We start from the raw sequence: 12,227 nt of genomic DNA on the forward strand, positions 1-12,227 counted from the left end.
GTACAATTACATTACTTTAAGTTTCATACCAACTATGTAATAATATACGAATACGACTCAAAAGATAGTAGCCTATAGACCTACTAAGATAAAAAACAAGAACAATTATACCTAAAAAAAATACTGGGTTGAATGGTGCTGCTGAGTGACTGCCCATAAACGAAAATTTTTGTTGATTACCGTTTATCAAATTTACTCATAATTCTAATTGTGTTGTATAGATTTTAAATAATTTTCAATAAATAAAAAAAAATATTAACCCTATGTATTTTTAAATAGTGCTTTTTATCGTGCAGCATTGTTAATTATTTCATTATTTATCTATTACGTTAAATACAATTATAATACATCAATTATAATAATTAGGAAATTTAAAAAATTACAACATTTTAAACAATATAATTTGAATTACCTAAAGTTATACTCCTTGCATACCCAAATGTTTTGAGTACTTTTCTCTTTAATTTCGCGATAAAAATATCAGAAAAGTAATTCTCACTAGTATAAAATTAATTTTCTTGGTAAACATATGATATTTTCTTATTATGAATTCGCCATTTTGTATGCTTAATAAAATAAAGATAATCCAAACCTCTAAAACTGGGTGAAAGAATTTCAAACAAACTATCTATAATAATTGAATTCCTTTTACCGTGATACCCAATATATGATTTCAATATAATATTTTCTCTTGTTGGGAATGCGTATCGACGAACAATAATAATTATCTTTTTGCACCCAAATATCTGGTGGGTGGTAGTTTTAAATTATTTACGTCAAGTAAATTGAAAAACTTTATATATTCAAATTCACCTTCATCTAATATATCGTGTAACCATGCAGCTGACATAAGCAAACAAAACAAAAAAGGCTGAACTAAGATTTTCAATTTTTAAGTCTACATAACACGATTTCCGAACGAACAATCAATTATAACTTATATAGGTAATCGAATTCCCAAGTATGAAAAAGGCATTTATTTATACCTCGTTTTTAATTAAAAATAATACACTTACTATAACATAACAAAATAAGCCCATAAAGATCATCTATATTATGTATAATTGACTTGGTCTATTAAAAACTATAGAATATTTTAATAAATGTATAAATATTAAATAGCAAAATATTTTATGTAAGTTATGATATTTCATTTTAATTAGATGTTAGATAATTATACTTTACCAAGTATTCTGCGTTTTAAAGAATTTGAGTTTTACTACACAAAAATTATTTAACTAACATGAAAAATTAATAATATAGCAAAAGTTGAAGTTTTCGTTACATAATATTTAAAAGATTCAATTAATTATTTTTTCAACAAATATTGTAGTATTACAAAAAAATTAAATCTTATTACACAATGTACATTATCCCTTATAAATATAATATATTAGTTTTTTGAGGATGAATTTTTATATGTTCAATAAAAATTTATGCATACATTAATTTACGATTGTTAACCATTTAGAAAATTTTGTTTTTATTTTACTATTTTTTTTTCATCAAAGTTATTGTACATACTACACTAACCGTTATAAGTTGATATTTTGAATGTATTAAACTAACTCAACACTGGGAAACATCTCTAGATACTCATTAAATAAACTCTCATAATATACAATACATGTGTTGCACATTAATGTATTCCAATACACGAAAAATAGGCTGGTGAACCGCCCGCTGCGCCAGGTCGAAACTAAACTGAATAAAATAAAGTTTAAATGGAAAGTAGTATGAGGTAACAAAATATGGGTAAACTAGAAATTTGCGTAATTTTGTAATTCTTACTACGCTTTATTACTACTTCATACGCATTATTCCATACGAAGTTCGATTATACACAGTTAAATATATGTATAAATAAATGTAAACTACATAATAATATAATTATTATATGAAAATAATGTGGAGTACATATTATTAAAATGTAATAAATGGCATACATTACTAAAAATCATTCACGTTTATCTATACGTTTACAGAAATCTTATTAAACTAATAAAATTACAGAGTATCATAAATATAAGTAATTAAAAAAATGATGAGCGTTAAGTAACTTGTTATACATAGTAATCTATTTTTCTTTCAACGTATACGACACTAATTAACAGCATGTAAAGGTTTATATAGTAATTTAATCTATTATGTTATAAAAATTAAAAATGTATTTGAAAATATCAATTTCTGCATTCAATTTAACATTAAAATGAACAAATAATTCAAAATTCAAAACTATCTGATACCAAAACACAATAGAAACACCTATAACCAGCATATAACCACGAAATTATTAATATTCTAAATGTATTATCTACAAATTTTTAATAAGTATATTTCCATTTTGTGACTGATGTACGCGCAAATCATAAAGTAATTCGAACCGCTAAGAAAACTAACATTGATGATTTGACATTTAGAACTATATTTTAGAATAAAATTTTTATTCTAGTATACACATATTTTAGATTATACAAATACAGTTGAGTGTTAATAAATTCGATATTAATTGACGTATTTATATTGAGCCAATTGTAATTTAGCTAAATGCATATATGTTAAATTGAATTAACTACAAATCGTACATATTTAGAGAAAAAAAGAGCCTGACCAGTTTAATAACCATTTCTGTGTAATGCGAATTATAAAGTTTTAGTTGCACGGCGAAACCATAGTGATATCTAGCTTGGGCGTTAATGTTTGATTATCCACAAAAAGTAGCGAATGCCGAACTAGTATATTGTTATTCGACCATCTCGACATACTTCCAACATACTCGTTTTTGATTATCGCGATCTACTGTTATTGTATACCTCTCACTCGATCACGACCGATTTGATCGATCAATAGCGTATCGACACCCAATGTTCGCAACAAACCGCGTGGCATCGATCCGCCGTTGCAAAATGATCGTCTCCGTCCAAGTGATGTTGACCGCATTTACCTGGGCGCTAGTGGACGCCGGCACCATGAACCTGTCGCCTTGCTCGCCATCTGTCCACGGGGACATCGCGATCCGCAATTCCGTCGGCGGCTGCGAGTACCGCAAGAGATCCGTCGTTCGGTGTCAGCACTCGAAGGCAGGATGGACACAGAACTCGGAGGTACCGATAACACGTCCCTTGGGATGGTCGCGTCTGCGGTGGACAACGTCGACGTCAGCGTTGTCGTCAGACTTTTCTCGGGCCACGCCTCCGTACACAGTCAAGGCCAGTTCCGCCGCCACCACCACCACCAAGCCGCGTCGTCACCGTGCGTCCGTCATTGTGGCCCGTTCCGTCATGGCCACTCGTCCTAACGACGATCTGGCCCGAGTGGTCGTTAATCTACCCGGGTTTAATATGCAGATGCAGCTACGGTCACAGCCGACGCTACCGCCGTCAACTACTCGTATTTGTCCGTGCACCACCTGCACCATTCGGGTGGAAACGCGAAGACCGTGGAGTTCGACCACTGAAACACATACGCAGCCGCCAACCATTACTCCCTCTACCTGCACCACCACCACTTGTGCTCAGTCAACGAGCACCACCAGCACGTGTGCACCATCGACGAGCACCACCACCATATGTTCTTCGACCACGTGTACCACCACCACTTCTGATCCACCGACATGCGCGACCACATGCACTAGGATAAGAACAACTGCATCACCAACACCACCAAATACTTTACCGAACGGCCGTTCAAATCTTTCGGGGACTTGGCTGTTGCCAATACAGAACACCCGGATGTCACCGACACGGAGCAGCACTCAGCCGTCGTTGTCAAATTAGGAAACCCGGTATCCTTACCGGATCCAGTGGCCGCAAGTACGCAACCGGGATAAAAAAAAATGTCCATCCGGCAGTGGTTTAAATGGTAAAAATATTGAAGGGGGACTCTAGGGGAACATGGGGGAATGACACACATTTAAAGAAAAACCGATCCTGTGAGCCTCAAGTATGTCACACTGATTGAAATAGTTGCCATTATCTTTATTGATATCTTATACATATCTTATACATATCCAAAAGTTAGATAACGATTACTGGTTCGAATTGGTATGGCGTGTATTAATTGAACACCCATGATTCGTTTTGTTTATGTATGTTTGGTGCAAAAATAATATGTATCATGTGAAATGAGTATATTATCTTAGTTATATATGTTTATAATTATATTAAAAAATAGAAATGAAAGTTACTTAGAGTATATTTATTTTATTTACATAATATATTCATATAATTTTTATTAGTATTATAAAAATACTGATTCTAACTACTATTGAAACATTTTTTTTTTAGCATTTGCGAATTTTTTTATATTTTCTGTTTGTATATAATGCGGTAAAAAGTTTTAAATTTAAAGTCTTAAAAACTTTAAATATAGAAAATAACCTCGGACATACTGCCAGGGTGTGTGAATGCATAGCCCGCATATGCCTTCTACCGGCCCTGATCATGTAATTTAGTACCTATCTATATGTTTTTCTTAAAAACGTCGAACGATTACGATCCTACTTTTTTATTTTCTCCGAATTCATTTTGGAAAATTACTCCAATTATCTAAACAACGAATGGTGTTTAATAACCAGTGTTGGGATTTATCTAGATAAATTATCTAGATAGATTTTTTGTCATCTTTTATCTTATCTAGATAAATAACGCTAAGTTATCTAATTACTTATCTAAGTTAAAATTTTTACTTATCTAGATAATTGTCTGTATTCTTGCCAAGATTGGAGTTATTTTTATTCTTGTACGGAGATGAATCCAACAAATTAGAAATCATCGAAATCGGTCCAGTCTTTCTTGAATTATAAATTCTGTAAATAACCTGACTTTCTTTTATACATATAGATTTTGTATTCATAATCATAATTCGTGTATTATTAATAAGTAATTATTATTTCTTGATATGACATTTTATTTGTATTTTCATATCGGGAAAATATTTTTGGAATTTTTAAATTTAATTTCTTATTTTTCTATGGAAGTTCCAAATATAGTAGGTATTTGATTTTAGTATACACACGTAACTCAAACGCTGAATAGTTATTACTTCACTCTTGGAACCCGTAAAGTCGTAAATACTTATAAAATAAAGAAAATTATCAAATTAATATTATATAGAAAACAATATTGTTAACTTAAAATATTTTTTTATGTATTCTGTATTCATCCTGATACGTACAAAGCAATTTTCATTTTTTTTTTTTTTTTTGTTAACAATTTAGTGATTAACTGTCATTAAATATTACACAATATTTATAAATACTTCTTAATTGTACACTACATTACTACAATAAACATTAAACACCTAGGTACCTATTGATAATAATGATTATAATCAGGGACGTATTTAAGGGGTGGGCCTATGGGCCCGTTCCCCACCCCCCATTCACCGTATTTTATACTTTATTTATTATTGTAGGCCCTCTTATTTTTCACGCACGGGCACACTGTGAAATACTGGAATATCAATATATTATGATAATATTATACCATCGATTAAACGGATTATCATTGTATACACCCACCCTGAAATAATTATAAAACCTGAAGAAGTAGTTGATGCATATGTTAATAAACACCCCAGACGTCTTCAGTTATTGTAATTACAAAAATTATATTTAAAAATATGTTTTATTATAAATTTGTGTAATAAAAGTTTATGTTTCTATCAAACACTTGTATTTTGATTTTTTGGTTATGAATAATGACAGTTTTTTGAAAAGGAAAAGTTATAACTATGTATACTTTGAACTTTTTGTTTGTGCCCCCCCCCCCCATAAGACATTCCTAAATACGCCCCTGATTATAATTGAGTCTTCATCGATATTATTAGAATATGAAATATTGACCAAAAAATAACATTTTTTGAAAATATTTTTTTTTTATCTAGATAAAAATGAAATTATCTTTTATCTTTATCTAGATATTTTAATTTTTTTTATCTATTATCTTTATCTAGATGAATTTGGACATATTATCTTTCATCTTTATCTAGATAAATTTTACATTATCTATTCCCAACACTGTTAATAACAAATTTTATCTAGCAAGACATTTCCAATATGTAATTTTTTATTTTTTCATTAATTTTTAACATAGTGAAAAAAAAATGATGAAGAATTTAAAAAAAAAAACAGATAAATGTATAAAAAAATGTTATATTGGTACAAACTTACACTTTTCACTGAATACTAATATCATCGTTTACTAAAAATGATATATTTTTCAAAAGATTTTTGACTTGTTTTGTCCCATTTATAAACAATTAAAATGTTCATAATTTCTAAGATTTTTTGTAAAATGTCGATCAAATAATTACTTTATTATGTTTAATATTCAAAACAAAATTCCTTGTATAAATGTCTAACTTTTTTTCAATGATATTGAAAACTGAAGTAGCGATTTTTTTTTACATCAAATAATTTATAAAGTTACGACAAATTGCAACATTATTATATTTAATAATTTATAAAATTGTCAATTTTAATACATAATGCTTTAAATTAAATAAAAGATCTTCACAAATTGGTATCGTAAAAAATGTTTCTAAGCTATATAGTATAAAATTTAAAAAATTGGATAATTATACGATTTTCGATTAAACCATATTACTTATTTTGTTATTCTGTTGTCTAAAAATAATGTTATAACCCGTTTTTTAAATATAATATGAATAAATACTAACAGGGTTTCTGAATAATTATTTATAGAAATGTACTCGACTAATATGAATGAATGATTTCTTTAGCCTTTAAAATATAAAATATGCATGAGGCAAATAGGGAATATAAAAAGATATTTAAATATCGTAAGGTAAACAATGTTATACTTAACGCTCGCATATAAATTATAATATGTATAATTTATTATTTTATTTTTATTGTATTTATGACTACTCGTCTTTTAAACAGAGATGCCTAAGGTATTAAAAAAAAATACAATATCAATAATGAAGATTACAGTGGTAGGTATATTATTATTAAGTTTTTTTTTTAAATCTTAAATCTAAATGATAAAAAGGAGCCATCTGGTATAAAGTAAAGTAAGTTCTGCGAGCACACAACTCAAAACTCGTTTTTGAATAAGTAATACGCTACAGAATTCATTAGATTTTTCACTTTGCTCGTCTTGTGATTTAATTAAAATGTATTTTATGTTTCGTAAACATGCGTGCGCCAGACGTGAGACAAAAGTTTAGTACTAATTATAGATATACGCTTACGTGAGAGGGACAAACTTTAGAAGAGGTTACACTTGTCCCGACCTTAGAAAAACTATTCCCTTGATAATAAAAATGTCAATAGCCTTAGAATGTGTCCTTGGAAAGCCAGCTCCAGACCAAGCTGAACCTAGTTTTATCTACAATAAAAATACAAAGAAAAATTTTTTTTCTGTATTTAAAATACATTAGTTAGTACCGCTAGGTTTTTTCAAGAAAAGTATTATATGACGCTAGTTATCGATATTAGGCATCCAATTATGATGTCAACAAATTTATAGAATGTTAATTTTCAACTAACTATATATTCATTGCAAAAAAATGCTTCATTGATCAAAGGATATAACAAAAAAAAAAAAAGGTGTTAGATATCTTTACTTTTAAAATACAAAAAAAAATTAAATGGGAAGAGATCTGGGACTCCCTATGAATTATGGTTTAGAGTTTAGGTACTGACCAAAAACATTTTAAATTATCAAAAGAAAAGAAAAATTTGTTGAATTTAAATTGGAGTTTTGTATTTATATTTGAATGGTTTAAAATTGATTTATTTTTATTTTTCACGTGATTTAGACGAAAAGAAAATATTTGTATATTAACAAAAAGAAAATTTATTGCATTTAAATTTAAATAAAGAGATATTTATTATTTAACACGCTCTAGTCTCCCAAACACTTTCGAGGGAACAACAGGATGAAGATCCGAAAAACGGAAAGGTCACCTTAATCATATATTGTATGCTATGCTTCATAGAACACAGCCAAATAAAACTTAATATTAAAGAATTCTTGGGGTTCCGCGAGAGAATACTGCTTGAAAAATTTTGGGAATCGCTGATCTGAGTAAGTTAAGTCTACGGTCAGACTAGACCCGGCAACGGCCGAATACTGACGAAAAAAATAAAAGTATGAAATTAAAATTGTACCGGTCACATTACATCCAATAAATTCGGTCGTTAACGGCCGTACACTGCCGATGTCGGATGAAAACAAAATATTTTGTTTTTTCCGGCCAAATCGAACGAATAATTTAAATTTATACCAACTATTAATTAATTTCTAATTGTACTTGGGTATATTTAATACTTTACTATTCATATCGACAAATCTATATTATTATTCCAAAAATAAAAATAAAAACAAACAAATGAAAATAACGTAATTATATATATATATATATATATATATATCAACATTATGATACACGAGAAGTATATTTGTCACTTTAATTTTGTCATTCGGCTCTATAATATAACATTTAAAACATGGTTGACTTTGAAAAATTAATAACTTTAATATTTGAAAAAGTGCCTTTAAGATAATTTTAATCAAAATCTTACCACAAAAGGGACATTTGTAGAAAATTGTGGAAAGATGCATTTTCTAAAATTAGATTGTTTTTCCAAAAAAAGGTTGGATTTTATGTAAAATACAATAAAATGTATCAGGGAACATACGTTGTTCAAAATCATTTTAAGTACAAATAATTTAATAAATTATGTGAAACATTCTATGTCCTAATATTTAAAACTGTGATGAAATATTCTAAATCCTAATAATTTAATAAACTGCTGTGAATCTAAGCCCAGACCACAGCATAGGTTAACACTGGCGTGAAGGTGCTCGGTGCCGCATAGCTAGAACTCGTCTGATTTGCTCTTGTTTCCCTTATGTACCCGATATCCATATCCATAGTAATTGACGCACGTGTGTGTGTGTCTGTGAAAAATGATAATCTTTATTGAATTTTGTGTGGGACCGCGTATGTGTGATAATGTGTATGATTTACTCTATCTCACGGATGTGGTTGTTTGAACAATCGTTTTTTTCATTTGAATTTTGTATAGGTATATGTCGAATGTACGTGGGATGACGTTTGTGTGATGATGTATATGTTTCAATACATCCACGGATATGATAATCTTCATAATCATCTATTTGTTTCCGTGTGCGTATGGTAATCATAGAGTAATATTAATAATTACTCTATGATGGTAATTGTTCCAAGCTATTATTAATTGATACGCAGGACGCGACAATCACATTAACTGACCCGCCGAACGCGGGAACATAAGAAAACAACTTTTTTTTTTTTACCGCGGGCTATAAAAAAAATGTATTTTTCAATTTTTTTTTTTTTCACGTAAATGTAAAATATTATAGTTACGCAAATAAGTGTTGTAATGTAGAATACTTTCGCGGGCCAGATATTAAATGATGGCAGGCCATAATTTGGCCACCACCGTTCTACAACACCAAATGCACGTAAAAGTAACGTATAGAAATCTGTGATGACGTTACATAATTATCTCCAACGTCATAATATGAAACATATCAACATATTAACGTATTATGTGCTACGGTTAGGTCCAACGATAACGCGATATTACCGCGCGGCCGTTGATAACACGAGTACGAGATAAGATCGGGGTGACGTCACTGGCGCGCAGTCGTTTATCGCGGTGAAGTGATAATGGAAATCTCAAAAGTGCGATTATTTGTTTCATTATCGCACCGATGCAAACCTAACGTGTACGCCTTATCAACACGACCGAATAGTAATAATAATAATATCGAGTTTTTCACCGTCTGTCACCCTACGCCATCCGGCGAACATATTTTCGTTTAGAAACCTCGTCCGTTGCGTTCAGTGCTCGCGGTCTTCACAGGTCGTGTGATCCGTTCCCCTGTCGCACGCCGCCAAACGACATGGCTTCGATCGCTGCTTAGAGTGTCGTCCGGAAGTGGCCGCCAATGCGCTGCAGATGGAGAAGTAAGTACGCCCCGTATTAACAGCCACGCCACGCTCCCCTGTACCCCTAATGTTCATCACCTATCGAGCCTTCGTCGGAACGCGCGTAAAAAAGTACCAGAGCTATCCGAATGGTCAGCAAAAGGGTTAAACCTCGGCCACTTGCCGTTTCATCCCCACGGCGAATCATTTAGGAAATGGAACGGTTGTAATTCAGGCCACTAAAGTTATCGCTTTTACCGTTCGGCACGTTACATAACTGTCGCGGACAGGTTAGACACACCCTTTCGAGACCCGCGAAATCCGTTTTACAACAACTGTAATGTAATACATACCCAACCCCTAATGTTTCTATAATATGTTGTACTTATTTCAGCAAACTGTTAGCCGACTATGAACAGCAGTTTGGTGTGACAAGCGCTGAGATCACATCGAAAATCAGCAGGCTTGGTCATATTGTATGCAGTGAGTAAACAATGCTAAACTCCATATCAGTTGTCTCTAATTTTATTGTTTTCCACTCGTTCAGATGATAGAAATGACTACATCAAAGAAATTGAACGGAACCTTGACGAGGTTCACGATCTGGTATGTACTAATCAGCATTATTATCAATTGCATTATTGTGTTTTAACTTGAATACCCTATATTTTCAAGTTGGAACAAATGGACCTCTCTGTCAAAGAATCTGATGTTTCGATACGTGCAAAACTGCACATTCGTGTGGCCAGTTATAGGGCCGAACTACACAGATTGGCTAAAGAGTTTGCTCGGGCAAAGTGCACGGTTAACATTAATTTAGGTACTTAAAGACTGGGTTCAATAGTAATAACAGTGATAAAGTAACTAATTTTTATATATAAATATTGCAGAAGATGATAATCATTTTGCCGAAAGTGAAGATGTGACTTCCGAACAAAAACAGAGACTACTCTATACATCTGAACGTCTTAACCAGTCAGAAATACAATTAGATAACACTTACCGTATTGCTGTCGAAACTGAAGAAATTGGTTCACAGATATTGACTGATTTAAATCGTCAACGAGAGACTATGCAGAACTCTTTCAACAGGGTAAGTCTTATTTACAAGAGAAAACTTTCAATTCTAATCTTATATTATTTTGAATTGTAGCTGAGAGATGCAAATGCAGATCTTGGAAGAAGCACTCGAATGATAAATGCTATAATCGTGCGCTCTAGACAACATAAAATCATACTAGCCAGTGTCATGGCAGCGTTTTGTTTCTTCTTGGTTTTTGTTTTTTATCGTTCTTTCTTTTGAAAAATACATTCCTATTTAAATTGTTTTGATTAAGTTATTACATTTTTCAATCTGTTTTGTGATTATTATTGTTTATATATTATGAAAAGAATATGATGTTTATTTTGGAACAACTATTTTTATGTTGGCAATGAAACAATGTCTTATTATTTTTGTGTCAATGATTTTAATGATTATGCTTAGCCGAATTTCGATGTAACTATATTCATGTTACTTGATTCCACATTTTTTTTATCTTACTTTGTTATAATCGATTAAATTGGTTATCTTGTGATAACAAAATGTACACAATTAATTAACACTTGTATAATTAAATTATTAGATAAATAAACATTTAAAAATAATCAAATACAGTATCACAATGGTTTAAAAATAAGTTCTTTAATTAATTATTTGTACTTATATTCACCCAATAACTCACAATATAATTATTTACAATTAAATATACAACACTAGTACTTGTAAAATTGATTCATTGTCTAACTATACAATATTTAATTTGTAACCATTGTTCAGTATGCTATCTATATATCATTTTTAATCTTATTCAAAAATTTTCAGAATAATACTGTGAAACTGTAGTAGAAACGAACTAAATTTTAATACTATTTAGCTAAATTTATTTTTGAATAATTTAATTTAATTCAAATTTAAAAAAAAAAAATTATGAAAAGTCAGTTAATTGCACATATTGATTCAAAAGATTTTAGAAAAATATTAATATTTTGTTAATTAGTGGATTATTAACATTAATAATCCACTTGTACATTATAGTTAATCACTGATAATATTGTAAAGAAAAACTAAAAAATTACAGAAATATATTAGATGGCATATTGAATTAGTCAAATTTATTTTTTAATTTAAGGATCTAACAAAGACTGATATAAAGATATTGAATTGAAAATATTTTCTATTACAATATATTGTATTAATCAAAACTGTTGATTAGTTAAAAGTTAAACAGTTAAAAAAA

At 30.3% G+C, this 12,227-nt stretch overlaps 2 protein-coding genes across 2 annotated transcripts; both read left to right on the plus strand.

Moving 5' to 3' along the window:
- Positions 1–2,906: 2,906 nt before the first annotated feature.
- Positions 2,907–3,776, plus strand: LOC112692300 (cell wall protein DAN4-like). The gene has a single exon (XM_025566928.1). The coding sequence runs from the start codon at positions 2,907–2,909 to the stop codon at positions 3,774–3,776; it is 870 nt and encodes a 289-aa protein (XP_025422713.1).
- Positions 3,777–9,701: 5,925 nt separating this feature from the next.
- LOC112692291 (vesicle transport through interaction with t-SNAREs homolog 1A) lies at positions 9,702–11,284 on the plus strand. The gene is made up of 6 exons (XM_025566921.1): positions 9,702–9,987; positions 10,343–10,431; positions 10,496–10,554; positions 10,624–10,768; positions 10,839–11,041; positions 11,102–11,284. Exons 1-6 carry the CDS (start codon positions 9,980–9,982, stop codon positions 11,249–11,251), a joined length of 654 nt encoding a protein of 217 aa, XP_025422706.1. The 5' UTR covers positions 9,702–9,979; the 3' UTR covers positions 11,252–11,284.
- Positions 11,285–12,227: the final 943 nt, after the last annotated feature.

This window comes from Sipha flava, unplaced genomic scaffold, assembly GCF_003268045.1.
Source record: "Sipha flava isolate LNK unplaced genomic scaffold, YSA_version1 72_pilon_pilon, whole genome shotgun sequence".
Lineage (NCBI taxonomy): Eukaryota > Metazoa > Arthropoda > Insecta > Hemiptera > Aphididae > Sipha > Sipha flava.

What these genes read in the sequence shown, in the direction of transcription:
- LOC112692300 (XM_025566928.1), top strand. Translation starts at nt 2,907, where the DNA reads ATGATCGTCTCCGTCCAAGTGATGTTGACCGCATTTACCTGGGCGCTA.
- LOC112692291 (XM_025566921.1), top strand. An exon ending in GCTTGGTCATATTGTATGCA is followed by an intron (nt 10,432 to 10,495) that starts GTGAGTAAACAA and finishes CCACTCGTTCAG; the next exon opens with ATGATAGAAATGACTACATC. An exon ending in CACGGTTAACATTAATTTAG is followed by an intron (nt 10,769 to 10,838) that starts GTACTTAAAGAC and finishes TAAATATTGCAG; the next exon opens with AAGATGATAATCATTTTGCC.